Here is a 14,398-nt window from a genome sequence, read left to right as displayed (position 1 = left end):
CTCGCATACTCCTACTGCATATGGATGAGCGTGAAGTGTTGGTGGGCTAAATTTATCCGTCCATCTCGGAAGGACCCCGTGCTTGGGCCTTGAGCGCTTTCGCTTTGTTTTCTGGACGCAAGCCTACAAGTTTTCCGTATCCCATCGGTTGTTCACAATCTGCAGGTGGACGCAGGGTGGGGGTCCCCTTTCGTTCAGAAAGCATCTTGGCACGAAGTGACGCCAAGCGACGGTCAAGAATCGAGATATCAAGATGTTCATGATAATCGAGGGGTCAAAGCTGTCCGTTCGCGCTGAAATTTCAGTCCATCTTGTGACAGATCCCGGCTAATCTACAAGTCTTTCTTTTTCCTGCTACAAGACTTACACGTCTTCCAGTATACAGTACGCGTTGTATGTAGAAGAACTGCCCAAAGGCCAGAAAGTGACCGCGAAGACGATTTCTTAGGCTCAAACACGCGACGTCAGCACGTGGCGTTATCGCTGGATATCGCATAACAAGGCGTCGTAAGATCTATACGTAAACGATCTGGCTAGATGCAGGTGGCTAACCGGCAAGCTAGCAGGAGAATATCTCGAAGCAGCTTTCTTGAAGGATATAGGTCTGTGGAGATTCTAACCTTACGAAAAAAAAAGGTTCTGCATGCGAGCAGGGAACCTCACGGCTTTTCCATGGTCGAAGGCGCGCTACAGTGTAGAATTGAATTGGAGTATGGATTCCTGGAATCGGAGATTGTGGCCAGAAATCGGCGGGTCGGCAGCTTGCGTGGACCCTGGGCCGGCGCTCGTGGTGGAAACGGCCGCTTGTTGCTTGGCCCTAAGCGACGGCGAGTCTAGGCACACGGTTCGTTTCGCTGGTCCGTAATTACGGTGACAGGCTAATACGACCGTCTGGCCTTGGTGTATCTCCCTGTATCCTTGTGTCGAGCCTCCAGATCGGAGTCAAAAGAGACCGACTGGACCTCGTTCTCCTATCCGTCGTCCTTCTAGCTAACTTAATCCTGCGATCAAGCATTCCGTCCTTTGCTGACCCCTCCGTTCGCTTTGTCTTCCTTGGTCTGTGACCGACAATGGAAGACTAGCCTAGTCTGGGAAGCTGGATCCTGCTTCGTCCTCTCCTTTCTCCCTTATCCTGTCTCCTGGCTGGTCGACTGTGCAGCTATCTCCCTCATTCGTATCATTCCTGTCGGAGCGCGCGTCGTCGACTCGTGGCCTTCACCCCACCATCCTTGCGGGCCTCCCGTCTCGCGAAGAGCCGTTTGGGCTTCCGTCTTTACTATCTACGACTTCGCCCGCGGAGACTAAAGGGCATGACACACTGCGGGGAGTAGGGTATTGTGCTCTCTCCTAGGTGTCTGCCGTCTACGCCGTTGATCAGCGTCTATTTTACATCATTGCTACCGAATCCGTTCTCTTTTCTTTGTTTCTCTTTTGACTTTTCTTTTTTTTTTGCGACGACCTTTCCCGTTCCTTTCTGGAAATTTTCTGGAATCTTGTCTTTTTTTAGAGTTATGTGAAGGATCCATGGTCGTCAATACTAGCGGCTTCCTTGGGATGTCCGCGCCTCCGGTCAAATCCCGATTGATGTCCTCTTGTCTGATTTTCTTGCTGCTTGCCTGCATCAATGGAGTCGCCGGCGCGGATAACTTCACGAACCCGATCGCGGTGTACAAATCGGTACGTTATCGAAAGTCGCTTACAGACCGTAACTCGGCTTTGCAGCTGTGGTGTAGCAAAATGGTAGGACGTGCTAACATTCGGGCGTATTGTAGAGGCCGGACCTTTACCCCCCTATTCTCACGTTAGAGCTGAGCGATAAGGAAAGGCTCAGCCCCGGATACATCTTCGTAGGTCCATATGAAGCTGATAATCCGGGACCATATATATACGATAATGAAGGGGTAAGAGAGAATTTCCCCATTCCATAATGCCTAGATTGCGCTGACTTCACCGTGTAGAACCTGGTATGGAGTGGCTGGGGGTCCTCGGGCCCGGGAAATGTCCATGGAATGCACGTGTGCAAGTATAAAGGTGCGAACCACCTCTGTTTCTTCCAGGGCAATCAGCAGAAAGGTTACTGTAGAGGCCATGGTGTCATAATGGACAATCAATATCGCATTGTCCAGTCGGTGCAGGCCGGGGGCGGAATGTCGTCGAGCGATATGCATGAGTTCATGCCCATCAACGACGGCAAGACCGCTCTCATGACAATCTACCAGCAGCGGCAGTATGATATGAGCCCATGGAACATCAAAACGGGCGTAGGATGGATCATGGAAAGTATCTTCCAGGAAGTGGAGGTTGAAACGAGTAAAGTACTCTTCGAGTGGAGGTCGCTCGACCACGTCCATCCAACTGTCAGTTACACGCTACCTGCGACGACGGATACCTCTGGCGACGGACTGAGCCCTCACTCTCCTTGGGATTACTTCCACATCAACTCCATCGACAAGAATGCGGACGGTGACTACCTGATATCGTCGCGACACACGTGCGCCATTTACAAGATCTCGGGTAAGGACGGGTCGATTATCTGGCGCCTACACGGTGCCAACCCGTCGTTCAGGAACATCAATTTCAGCTTCTCCCAACAACACGACGCACGGTGGATTTCTGAAAACGCGACACATACCGTCCTATCCCTCTACAACAACGGCTACAACGGTTTCAACAAAACCCATGAGTATTCGTCCGGTATGATTATCGTCATCGATCACGTGGAGATGACGGCCACTCAGATCAGGGAGTACGCACCGCCAGGGAAGTTTATGTCCAGCTCCAGCCAGGGAAACCTGCAACTTCTTCCGAACAAGAATGTCTTCATGGGCTGGGGGAACAATGCCTTTATTTCGGAACATGACGAGAATGGCGAGCTTCTCCTCTGGGGATACATTGCCAAGGAAGGGACGATGAATTACCGCGCGCAAAAGTTCGAGTGGGATGCGGATCCAACAGATGTCCCTGCGCTGTGGACGTATTCCAAAGCGACAGACAGAGAGTCTCAGACGAGCTTCTATGTCAGTTGGAATGGTGCGACGAGAGTAAAGAAGTGGAGGTTCTATGGTGCTAAGGAACAGGAGGGACCGTTTCGTGAGCTAGCTGTGGTCGACAAGGTCGGGTTCGAAACGGCTTACACCAACCCGGACTATTATCCCTGGGCTTATGTTGAGGCGCTCGATGCCAACGAAAAGGTGTTGAGAAGGTCCACGACCAAGTACACCTTTGTACCATCTCCTGAGTTAAGCAGTTGGTGCGCAGACACATTCTGCGACAATGCCCCTGCATTTGGCTATCCAGGTGAGATAGCACCAGAACCTGAGTTTCCGCCTCCTATCCCTCCGGAAGAACAACCTCCACCAGTCGAGCCTCCTCCTCCTCCTCCCGAAGGAGAGCCTACGTCGGTAGAAGGGCCTCCCCCAATAGAGCCTTCGCCAGAGCAAGTATCTCCGTCGGGAGAAGAACCTCCACCAGGAGACAGGCCGCCGATAGAAAATCTCCCTCCCGAATCCCCGGATAACGTGGATTTGGGGCAAGCGGTGCCTCCAGAGAGCCCAGCCCCACAGAACGAGCCGCAGGGTTCCTCCCCGGAAGTGCCCCCAGCAGACACCGGAGGATCTTCTCCAGGAGCGCAACAGGACCAGGCCGACTCTGGCTGGGTCCCTGTTGAGGAGCTTCCCGACGAAGAGCCTGGGAAGGACTCACCGGATGGATCAACGACCGCGTCTAGTGACGGCAACAACGGCAACGAAGAACAAGAACAAGAACAAGAAAGCACTGACTTCTTGACGTTCTTAGATCAGCCCTGGATTCTCACAACGGTGGGAGTCGGCGGAGGGCTCATCGTCGCTTTCCTCTTGCTCCGCTACTGCCATCCCGAACGGCGATACGGCCGTGCCATGCAAGACGAATCATCAGACCCCCTCGACGACGAGACATATGAGCGAAAGCCATCTGTGCAGTCATCCGCGATGCCATGGTGGAATTGGAGACGGTGGACCGTCCGAGAGCGGCACTCACAGAGATATTTCCCTTTAGCGGACCGTAGTCCCGAAGCGGGTGATGGTCCTTAAAATACGGCATATACGACGTTCTTTTTGCAGAAGTGAGAAGGTTAGAAAAGGAGATATATCTGATCTGTGTGCTTTGCATATATTTCTTGGCATTTGTCGCGGCGTTCTAAGCTTGGCATCTTCCTGTGTCATACACGTGGGATGGATATACTTTTCCCATTTGAGTCTTGGATATTCTTAGATACCCGTCGTGCAATGAGGCCAATGGGTCCGATTCGCCGCTGTGCGCTGTGGCTGGATACTTTTTCTCATGTATTATACTTGGATACATATATACATTCTACCTGTCATTGTAACCTTCAGATGAGCCCTTTTGGATAAGGAATACATCCTTGACCCTCTTGTTGTCAAGGCGATGGCAAAGGCGTGACCAGATGATACGGATGGAAAGATACAGGGCGCGGTCACGGTACGTGACGAACGTTACACGCACATTACCGGAACAGGGGCAGCCAGGACAAGCTTTTCCGGTGGATTCATCTTGCCCCGGCGTCGTCAATCGTCTACGCCTGCGACCGAGTCCGCCATGTTAATAGTACTAAGTACAGAGTCCTCGATCGTATTTGAATCATGGATCTCGATCAAAACGGCGACGTACGCGCTACTATACCCTGTCTACCACAGGGACACGACTGCAACAGGGACGAAACACCAGGGACGGTGGAGACGACAGGGCCGGGAAAGGGGCCCTGCATCTGCAGACTGCAGCTCAACAGCCACCGTTGATGAGGCGTCGGGGCATGTTCTCTCCGTGCTACTCCGTCTTTCCGGACCTCGAATGAAACGAAATTTAGCAAAAGCACCAAGACTCATCGATTGGGGCCGTTTGGATGATGACGACTTGCCAAGACTCCGGTCATCTCTGCAGCTTTTCTCGGCCTCTTTTTTTTTCTCGCCAGAGGGACGGCAAGCGTGGTTCTGGAACAAACCGCGTCATAGCAGCTTCAAAGGGCTTCTCGAAGAACGCTGGACCGCACAGACGCATCTCGCTTCTCCACACTTCTGGCTTTATTGGCAGTGGATATGGCGGCAGGACCCGCGGCCGCGTGGAGGAGGCTGCGCAAGCCTTGCCGTCTCGTCGGATCAGTCGCTGCTGATCAGCCTGGCATGCCCGCAAAATCCGGCTCCTGACGTCCCGTCTGGTCGATACACACGCTCTCCTGCTGTGTGATGGACGCTGCAACGTTATTATCAGTGAACCCGTAGATGGAGCAGCCAAGAATCGCCCCGTGTGTAATACAATGGAACCTTTGAGATCGTACCTTGGGGCCAGGGCGAGCAAGGACCATATGGCGAAAAGTTAGGTAGATACCCAGAACAGAAGGGAAAGGAAATCACGGCCCTACATACCGCGCCCCCCTCCTCAGATTATTTCGATCTCTCGATCTGAAAGCCCTTTGTACTCCACCCGTACACAGAAAAGTTCTCCCTACGACGTGGTATATCTTGGGTTACTTTTCCGCTATCCAGCCTGTTCTCCGTTTGGTCTGGTCCATCTCACTGCCAGGTCACTGCGTACGGAGAAATCGTCGTTCTGATACTGGGGTAGACTTCGGTTTGCGGTTGAACCTCTGGGCCTATCCAAGCTATCTTCTCTCGCTGCCGCCACAGAGATTGCAAGACAAGTGGATCTGTTTCCAGGACAACATTGGCTCTCAGATTTCGTGGCTTGCTGTCACTTGCTCTCTGCTCCCAGCCCACCTTGCATCCCGGATCTGTCCTGCCACAGTACATGCGACAGTTTTGGCCGTCAGTCTCGCATTCCACTGACGTATCCCTCTTAGCTTTTTCCGACGACAGACCTCTCACGCCTACCGTCACCATAGGCGGGGTTCACGCGTATCCCTCGACAAGTGTTTGGATGATATGAGCGCTTAGCCCCCCATGTCTGACCCAAGGTCTACATCCGACAATGCTCGTCATAACCGGACCACGTCTTGGAGCACCGCCCGCCAAATGCGAATAAACAACAGCGAGCCGCAGCGGACGCCGGTCAGACGTCGCGAGTCCGTCGCCTCCCAGCACAGCGTCTCCGAGAATACTCCCGCCCTGCCCCCGGTATCGAGGAAGTCGGTAGAATGGCGACAATCTCACCACACCCGCACCGTGTCCCAGTCCCAGGCCAACGTCCAGGCGCTACAGGAACAGGAACTGCCCGCCCAGATGCCGCCACCATCCAACAAGCCTGCTCGTGTAACATGGATGTCTCTGCCCCGGAAAGGGCAGCTCGCGCTGCTCGGGCTGTGCCGTGTATTTGATTTCCTACAGATTGCGTCCTTGCAGGCGTACATGTTCTATCAGCTCAAGTCCTTCGACGAGAACCTCTCCGATTCGGATGTCTCTACGCAAGCCGGTATCCTCCAGGGTGCGTTCACAGCAGCGCAGTTTGCAACGGCCATCCCATGGGGCAGAGTCGCGGATGCGAAATGGGGAGGAAGGAAATTTGTTTTACTCGTCGGGCTGATCGGGACGGCGATATCGTGTCTTGGGGTCGCGTTCGCAACGTCGTTCGCGCAGGCGGTTTTCTGGCGGTCGTTTGGAGGTGCCATCAACGGCACCGTGGGTATCATCCGGACCATGATTGCGGAGAACGTCAAGGAGAAGAAATATCACTCCCGGGCGTTTCTGATCCTGCCCATCGGTTTCAATATCGCTTCTCTGTTTGGACCAGGTAAGCACACCAGCAACGATTACCTGGTATGTGAGGAGCAATCGAGCGTTCTGACTTGATCTACTGGGCAGTTATGGGTGGTATGCTTGCGGATCCCGTGAAGAGCTATCCAAGACTGTTTGGAGAAAACTCGCCCTTCGGAGGAGCTACCGGGGTGCAGTGGCTGATGAGATACCCCTACGCGCTGCCAATGTTGATGAACTGCATCTTCCTGTCCTTCTGTGCCGTGTTGGTCGCAATCGGCCTGGAAGAGGTATGTCTTGTTTTACCAGAATCTCGTCTACTTGGCTTACGCTGACCTTAATTGCAGACGTTGGAAGCTTGTAAGGGCAAGCCTGGACTTGGAGCGTTCGTCGTGAGACTGTTCTTCCGCGGAGTGCAGGCCGTCGTTCCGCGAAACTCCCATCTCTACTCCAAACTCCCATTCCAGGACCACGAGGAAGAGAGTCTGCTCTCGCAACAGCAGCTGGATCCTACAGAGAGCTACGAGCTCGAGGAGAAGGCGACGAAACCTGCGCCAAAGGCCAACGTTTTGCCCTTCCGCAGAATCTGGACAAAGAATGTCTTGTGTACGCTTCTGGCACAGGCTTTCTTCGACTTTCAGATGGGGTAGGCGTCATCACATCCGCTCGAGCATGGGAACGAGACTGACAAGACTCTAGGGCATTCAACAACCTCTGGCTACTTTTCCTGTCTACACCTCGCTATGACCCGAACGACCCATCTGCCCCGCCGCAGAAATTGCCTTTCATCTTCACCGGAGGACTGGGTATGCTTCCACAGAGTGTCGGTTTCGCGACCTCCATCCTCGGAATCATCGGCATGGCCCTCCAATTCACCATCTATCCTACGATCAACGGCCGTCTCGGCACCGCGAAGAGCTACCAGTACTTCCTCTCCCTCTTCCCCCTGGCGTACGGTTTCGCGCCGTACCTCTCCCTCGCTCCGTCTTCGGCTCCACCTCCAGCGCAAGCGACAGGCATATGGGTCTGGCTTTCCATCATCGTCGTGCTCTTCCTTCAGGTGACGGCAAGAACGTTCACCCTACCTACATCCATCATCCTCCTGAACAACTGCTCGCCGCACCCGTCCGTGCTTGGCACGATCCACGGCATCGGACAGTCCGTCTCCTCGGCCTTCCGGACCGTCGGACCTATTTTCTCCGGATCCTGGTACGGATATGGACTCGATATTGGCGTGGTCGGGTTCGCCTGGTGGTTGATTGCCCTCGTTTCCGTGTTTGGGTGCGTTGCCGCCATCTTCGTGTACGAGGGTTCTGGGCATGAGATCATCCTTCCTGGCGAGGAGGAAGAGGAAGAGCACCATTAGAGTGGAGAGCTTTTCTCCGGTCGGTTGAACGGAGATGTTGTTCAATCTCTAATTTTATTGCACCTGAATTTTCTTTACTTAAAGTCTTAGGGATGTTACAGTACGGAGCCCATACAAGACACACGAGATATTCTTCTCTTTGCTTTTGTTTTGATCTGATTGATTTGATGCATGCATCAGCGGGATGGTGCCTTTTTTTTTCTTGCAATTTCTATTTATTCATTGTTTTTGTTTGTGCCACTATTTCTCTTCTAATGTTATGACAGGGTCTCCAGGAAAAGAAAAACACTGAAAGTGCATACAGGCGTTTATCGGGTGTCTTGGTTCTGCTTTGTTTGTGTGTCTGTTTGTCTGTCTCGATCGTCCATGCTATTTATTTTATTTCTCCGTCTGTCGATCGATCTATGTATTTACCTCAGTTCCGCTGTTGCTTGCTCGCTTCGGTTGTTCTTATCTGGTCTGGCGACCGGACGTTGGTGTATGCATTTATGTACTGTATATACCATGCTATATATACCATTATATGTATACTTAGGTATCTACTGAGTGTTCCATTATTCTTATATCCTATATACCTGAATATGCATCTACCTATCTATCTGCGTGAAGTGACACCGTACCTAAACATCCTAAAAACTAACACAGTAAACTAAACCCACCGCATAGGCACAAGTTAAGGCTCTCGAATTGCATCTCAATTCTCGAAAAGGAAAAGAAAGGTATTTATTCATGTCCTTTGTACTGTATTGTATGCATATTACATCGCCGACGATCAAATGCGTCTATCGCAGATGCGTAGAAAGAAAGAAAGAAGAAACTGGAGAGACAGACAGAGAGAAAATATCATCTCCCGTGATCCGGATCCAATCCAATCCAGAACGGTTCTCTATTCACCTCATGATGATAATGATAATAATAATCATCATCACCGCTTCAGCGCCGCAAACCGCCTCGCCAGCTCGTCCATCTCAGGGATCTTCTTTGGAGCCGGGGTCGGAGCTACACTCGACTTGGTCTCTTGGCTCTCTTCTCTATCAGCTGTTGCGGTATCCGCACTGCCAGGGATCTTCACCCTCGGATTCGGATTGTCGCTCCTAGGACCCGGCGGCGCTACACTGACGGGACTCCGCCCCGAGGCATCATGAGGGCCGATATCCCGCGGTGGGGTAGCTTTGCTCAGGGCCTCCGTGGCATCTGAAGTCCGTGTCATGGACTTGGACTTGGGCTGCGGCGTCAACGGGAGGCCATCATCACCGTCATCACCATCATCATTAACGCCATGCCCGTGGAAATCATCATATCCAGGTGGCGGGGCATCCAACAACTCCGGCACCTCGACCTCATCCGCCGTCCTCCGTTTCTGCAATTCCAGCTGCTCCTGCTGTTCATCATACTCCTCCTTCGGCCACGCGACCCCATACGCCTTCGCGATCTCCCGGAGATAACTCTCGACGAGCTCCTTCGACGGCGGACGGACCTTCAGTCCCTTCACAAGCCGCTCGGGGACCTTGATCGTGGTTTTGTTGTCCTGCGCCAGGGCGGCGAAATCTTTCCCCCACCGCTCGATCAGGAGCGCGCGGAGGGTCGTCAGTTCGCGTACTTCGCGGGGGAAGCGGGGCCAGGCGTAGAAGATTGCCGCGGCGGCTTCGTCGAGGCCGGGGTCGATGTAGCTGTCTTCTTCTTCGTCATTATCGCCCTCTCCAGGAGGGGTAGTGGTAGTAATTGTTGTAGTAGTCGTAGATGGTTCATCTTGTTTCTTAGAAGCACCACCACCACCACCACCACCACCAAAGAACCCAAACCCCCTCCTACTACCACCACTCCTCTCCACCTGCGCACCTCCAGCACCAGAGCCCTGTTCCCCCTTAACCGCACTCTTCGCCTTATTCCTCGCCCGCGCGCCCCTCTCCGACGCAAACGCGATCTGATCCAACACCGCCGCCCGCGCGAGCAGCAACTCACAGTACAACTCGACCATCTCCATCACCTCGACGGCGATGTCGGTCGCGATGATGTTCTCGACGCGGATCCGGGCGGAGGCTTCGCGGCCATTCTCGAGTAAGTTGGCGAGCTCGCGGCGCTGGGAGACGGAGGAGGCGGTGTCTTTCTTCTGAAGGAGACGGAGGCGGGGGATGAGGAGGCGGAGGGTGGATTGGAGTTTTGTCTGTTGCTTAGTTGTTCCAGTGTTAGTTTGTTTGTCTTGTTAGGTTTGGAGGTTCTCTTTCGTAGAATGTACGTGTGCGGCTCCTATTAGGTAGATACGAGGTATCTATCTAGGCAGCACGAGGGGAGGGAGGCGCGTGAACGCGGGGTAGTGGGGAGCAGGTCGATTATGGGACTCGACTCGCTCGAAATGAACGTGTATATCAGGGAGCAAGGAGAGGGAAACTGTGCAAGTGTGTATCAACGAAATCACTACTCACCGTCTGCGCCGAGGGCGGCATGTTCGTGGAGATGTGGTCGCGTCTGGACCGCGGTGGTTGTGGTTGGATGTTCTGAGGTGACGTCGTGAGAGGGGAAAACGGCCGGTCTCGTCCAGCCTTCACTAGGTCCCTAAAGTGATAACAGACAACTCCGCATACTAAGGACACGACTCGCGTTGACCACATAGTTTATTTAAAGTAAAAATAGAAGCCGATTCCAAAATCATACAGCAGGACAAATCTTCAATTCGGTCAATAATACATACATTGTCTCAAGGCTAAGTGCCTTGTTCCATCCAATGTACTCTACATCGCCCTTGCGGCCTCAAATTGCCAGGACCCTTCAAAGTTCGAATAAAATACAAAAGTGAATAGATATCGAACATTATCTAATTCAATCAGATCATCGAGACAACACAAAAAATATACAATCAAACCACCCTAGTAGTACATGAAATTCATTCCTCATTCGTCCAGGAATGAAATAACCGGTGCCCGAATCAAGTCGACAAAAGGGCATCCGACCAAAGAAGATTGATTAAAGTTGAAACGTCCAGAAGTCAAAAAAAAGGTATAAATGTCGGCATAATCGAAGGACAGGTCAAACGTCGTTAATAACAATCGCGCACGTATATATCGTCGTGAAAGTGAAGTAGTCCCTGACGGAGCGAAGATCGAAGGTTTCTCAAATCAAAGAAACTTATATAGCCTAGAAGTTCAGCAGGGCGCTAGTAATCAGGACGCTTAGCGTAAGGGCGGCGATCGAGACCGCAGTAGTAGTGGCAGCGCCATGCTTCGAGGTTTCTGCAGCTGTTGGAGACGCCTCAGTTGAGGCAGTTGAGGCTGCAGCCGCCGTCGCATACACCGGAGAAACCGTTGCCGTGGAGTTCTCGACGAACACGTGAGGAAAGTAATCTGCCAGAGCAGTGCTCTTGGGCGTTTCGATGCTTGAAGGCGTTACTTTCGACTGGGAGGAGCTGGAAGAGTGTGAGCTTGCAGTCGAGCCGGAGCCGGAGCTCAATGTCGAGGTGCTGCTGGTTGTCGAGGACGTAGACGACATTTCGGTAGATGTGGAGCTGGAGCTTGGGGTCTGGCTGGGGCTGGAAGAAGAGCTCGACCTACCATTTCCGGACTTCTCGGACACTACGATGTTGGCCTTCTCGCCTGGAGGAACAGTCACAACGCAGAACTGGGCACCACCAGCACCGCTGTCTTTCTCTTTGCCCGTCACCTCATTGACACCATTCTCACCGGGGCTGATCCTGCAAGGGAGGCCATTGCAGCCGCTTCCCTCACATTCGATCTCCACGCCGTAATCCGGCAGAGTGTTGCGGAAAGGGCTGTCGTTCGCAGTGTAGATGGGGTTCCAACCAATCTTGACGAAAGTGTTCCCATTCTTATCGGTGTTGGCACCAGCAACATAGGGGGCCCAGTTGCCCCAGTTGTTTGCAGGGGTTCCCCACACGCAGGCAACCTCGGGGCCGATTCCTGGAGGGTTGATGAAGAAACTGGAACCGCGTCAGCATGTGTCGAGCGGATCAGTACGGAATGAAGTAACTTACTGGGCCGAAGTTTCACACCAGTAGCTCGGGTCCGGGACTGCGAGTTGGGCAATCTCTTGGACCAAGGTGGGAATCAACATAGCTTCGTTTCCAGGGAGCACGGTCTGGCAGAAAGAAACATGGCTACTGCACTTGTTCACGGCCCCGATAGTACCGGTTCCATCCTGGCAGTACGGCCTATCCGGGAACGGCTTCTGGATTTCTCCGTTCTCGTCGCAGTAAAGACCTCCGTTCTGTACAAGTTAGAGGTACAGATCAATCCGATCCTGAAACAGACGGCTCATACCATTGACATAGGGTAGCTGTAGGAAGTGGCCTTGGGGTCCCATTGCATGGACAGCTGCCCAGGAGGACAGGCATACGGGCAGTAGTGGCCCGGCTCGCAGGTCTCATCCGGACTCATGGCCCATCCAGCGTTCTTCTCGTTTGGAGTAACGGCAACCAACCCTGCGTTGGTCGGGAACTGGCATTTTCCGCTCTTCTTCTCGAGGTGTTGATGCCTGCGCTGGTGGAAATGGCCATGGCCACCATGGCTGGAGGCCTCTGCGGTTGCGAGGAGCAAAAGGAGTGCCGCAGCACGCGACGCAAAAGCGTTCGTCTTCATGGCTGGTATAACAGGATCTGCTGATGGCCGGAACCCGCCGTGTATATAGAACAATATACACAAATCCTGCAGAAAGACAGAGCGTGCTTTCTCTGTTCAGTCACTGAGGACACGTCTAGGAGTGATAAACAGCGCTGTTTCTGATCAAATCGAGTCCCAAAGGCCTCCAATTGATAATTAACTAGCGGAGTCAGGGGCTGATATCAGATGGAGCAGAAAAACTTGGCGCAAACGACAGACTGTGGTCAGGGGAGAAAGAACGAGTGAAGGTCAGACACCTGCACGCACCAAAAGAGCAAACCAGACGACGATAGTCGCCGCGAAGGAGAGACAAGAGAGAAAAAGGAGCATGGGCGGTGGACGACCATCGCGTAAAAAAAAAGACCAGTCTGGCCCACCGCAAACCACCGGGGAAGGCGAGTAGAGGCTAACAAATGCCATATCTGTATAGAGCGCCTGGCGGTGATCCGGGACGGTCTCGGAGCCAAAACGCTGGTCCTCCCCATCTGAGAATCCCGAGCGGGCCTTCGAGTGTTCCTGATGTTCGGCCGGTGGATGGGTCTGGAGAATGAGGTGTCGATTGGGCGCGCTGAGAACCGGGGGAGAGAGAGTGCTTCTTGGGGCGCTCTAGCGGCCTGTTAGCGCCAGGGGCCGGAGGTGATTAAGATCATCTTCTGTTCCAATAGTCGCTGACCATTCTCTGCTGCCGGTCTTCCGGGATAGAAAGTTGTGTCTTTAATATTAGATGCCGCGTCCTCCTGCGCCCCGGGCCGCAGGTTTATGATGCTTGTCACGATGGCCGCTCTAGACCTCCTGCGAAATGAAGCAGCATGACCGCAACATCGAACATTATTCTTTCCATTCCTCCGAGTCTTCCGTCTAAAGCATGTGTGTTGAAGCTGCAATTTCGATAATCAGTTAGCCACGTGTTTCATGGGCGATTCGCTGATTCTGCATTAATATGATAACAAGGAATAACCATGCTCAAGCTTGCTGGGCCATACATTCCGCTGCGTCGTTCGCGAGCTGGACGGAATTCTGGGCGCAGAAAGCCAAGTTCTTCGGTTATTTTTGCGAGAGTTCACCTTAATTCAAGCCATTGCTGCTCAGCATCTCGGCTCAGGTTCAGCGGTGTCGGGTCGCGGAAGCCGGTAAGCTGGAAGCTTGGAGTTTGGGGCTCAAGCGGAAGAGGCTGCTTGGCTTCAGGGGAACTTCCCCACCGCGGCTCTGGACCATGGATTCTTCGACGATAGCAGGAACATGCCCCTATTCCCCGAAGTTTGATAAATTGAGAGACAAGCAGATCCGTTGACATCCAAGAGCTCACATATTCCAGCTTCAAAGCGACTCCAGCATAGCATGGTATTGCCGACATGCTGGCTTTTCATAGCTGTTTTCCACTATCAACTAAATGCAGCAAGCAATATGGAGAACAGCTTATCATTCCAGGACGACGGAATAATTGACAATCCTCTCAGTTCTTCACTTTCGCCGTGAACCTTCGCAGAGGCCCCCTTTTTTTCACTGACGTCGATCGCAGACTGTCCCCCGAGCAATCAGCATCGTTGATCTGACGACAATCGAAGAATCAACCCTCATTCCAGTGCAATCGAGAACGCTAAAACCCTCCATACACGTCGAGCTGCAATATCGCGAGGTTGAGCGGATGTGCACATAGACTCTAGATGATCTGGGAGATCATCCGTCCATCCTTGTCCCCTCCCCGCAGCTGAGGTGAC

General features: G+C 53.0%; 4 protein-coding genes across 4 annotated transcripts; 2 read left to right on the top strand and 2 right to left on the bottom strand.

Annotated features, from left to right (window-relative positions):
• Window positions 1–1,524: 1,524 nt before the first annotated feature.
• On the top strand, window positions 1,525–4,070 carry VTN00DRAFT_9381 (uncharacterized protein; the record flags this gene model as incomplete). Its single annotated transcript, XM_069436335.1, has 3 exons — window positions 1,525–1,677; window positions 1,773–1,901; window positions 1,959–4,070. 3 exons carry the CDS (start codon window positions 1,525–1,527, stop codon window positions 4,068–4,070), a joined length of 2,394 nt encoding a protein of 797 aa, XP_069284966.1.
• Window positions 4,071–5,954: 1,884 nt separating this feature from the next.
• VTN00DRAFT_9380 (uncharacterized protein) lies at window positions 5,955–8,070 on the top strand (the record flags this gene model as incomplete). The annotated part of the gene is made up of 4 exons (XM_069436334.1): window positions 5,955–6,741; window positions 6,813–6,994; window positions 7,052–7,350; window positions 7,404–8,070. The coding sequence occupies 4 exons, from the start codon at window positions 5,955–5,957 to the stop codon at window positions 8,068–8,070; spliced, it is 1,935 nt and encodes a 644-aa protein (XP_069284965.1).
• A 925-nt stretch (window positions 8,071–8,995) lies between these two features.
• VTN00DRAFT_9379 (uncharacterized protein) lies at window positions 8,996–10,514 on the bottom strand (the record flags this gene model as incomplete). Its single annotated transcript, XM_069436332.1, has 2 exons — window positions 8,996–10,234; window positions 10,494–10,514. 2 exons carry the CDS (start codon window positions 10,512–10,514, stop codon window positions 8,996–8,998), a joined length of 1,260 nt encoding a protein of 419 aa, XP_069284964.1.
• A 688-nt stretch (window positions 10,515–11,202) lies between these two features.
• VTN00DRAFT_9378 (uncharacterized protein) lies at window positions 11,203–12,659 on the bottom strand (the record flags this gene model as incomplete). Its single annotated transcript, XM_069436331.1, has 3 exons — window positions 11,203–12,001; window positions 12,056–12,288; window positions 12,342–12,659. 3 exons carry the CDS (start codon window positions 12,657–12,659, stop codon window positions 11,203–11,205), a joined length of 1,350 nt encoding a protein of 449 aa, XP_069284963.1.
• Window positions 12,660–14,398: the final 1,739 nt, after the last annotated feature.

The sequence above is a fragment of the Thermoascus crustaceus genome (genome assembly GCF_041956765.1).
Source record: "Thermoascus crustaceus strain CBS 181.67 unplaced genomic scaffold VTN00scaffold_7, whole genome shotgun sequence".
Lineage (NCBI taxonomy): Eukaryota > Fungi > Ascomycota > Eurotiomycetes > Eurotiales > Thermoascaceae > Thermoascus > Thermoascus crustaceus.
The sequence above is the reverse complement of the archived record's forward strand: the minus strand, read 5'-3'. Positions and strand labels throughout refer to the sequence as shown.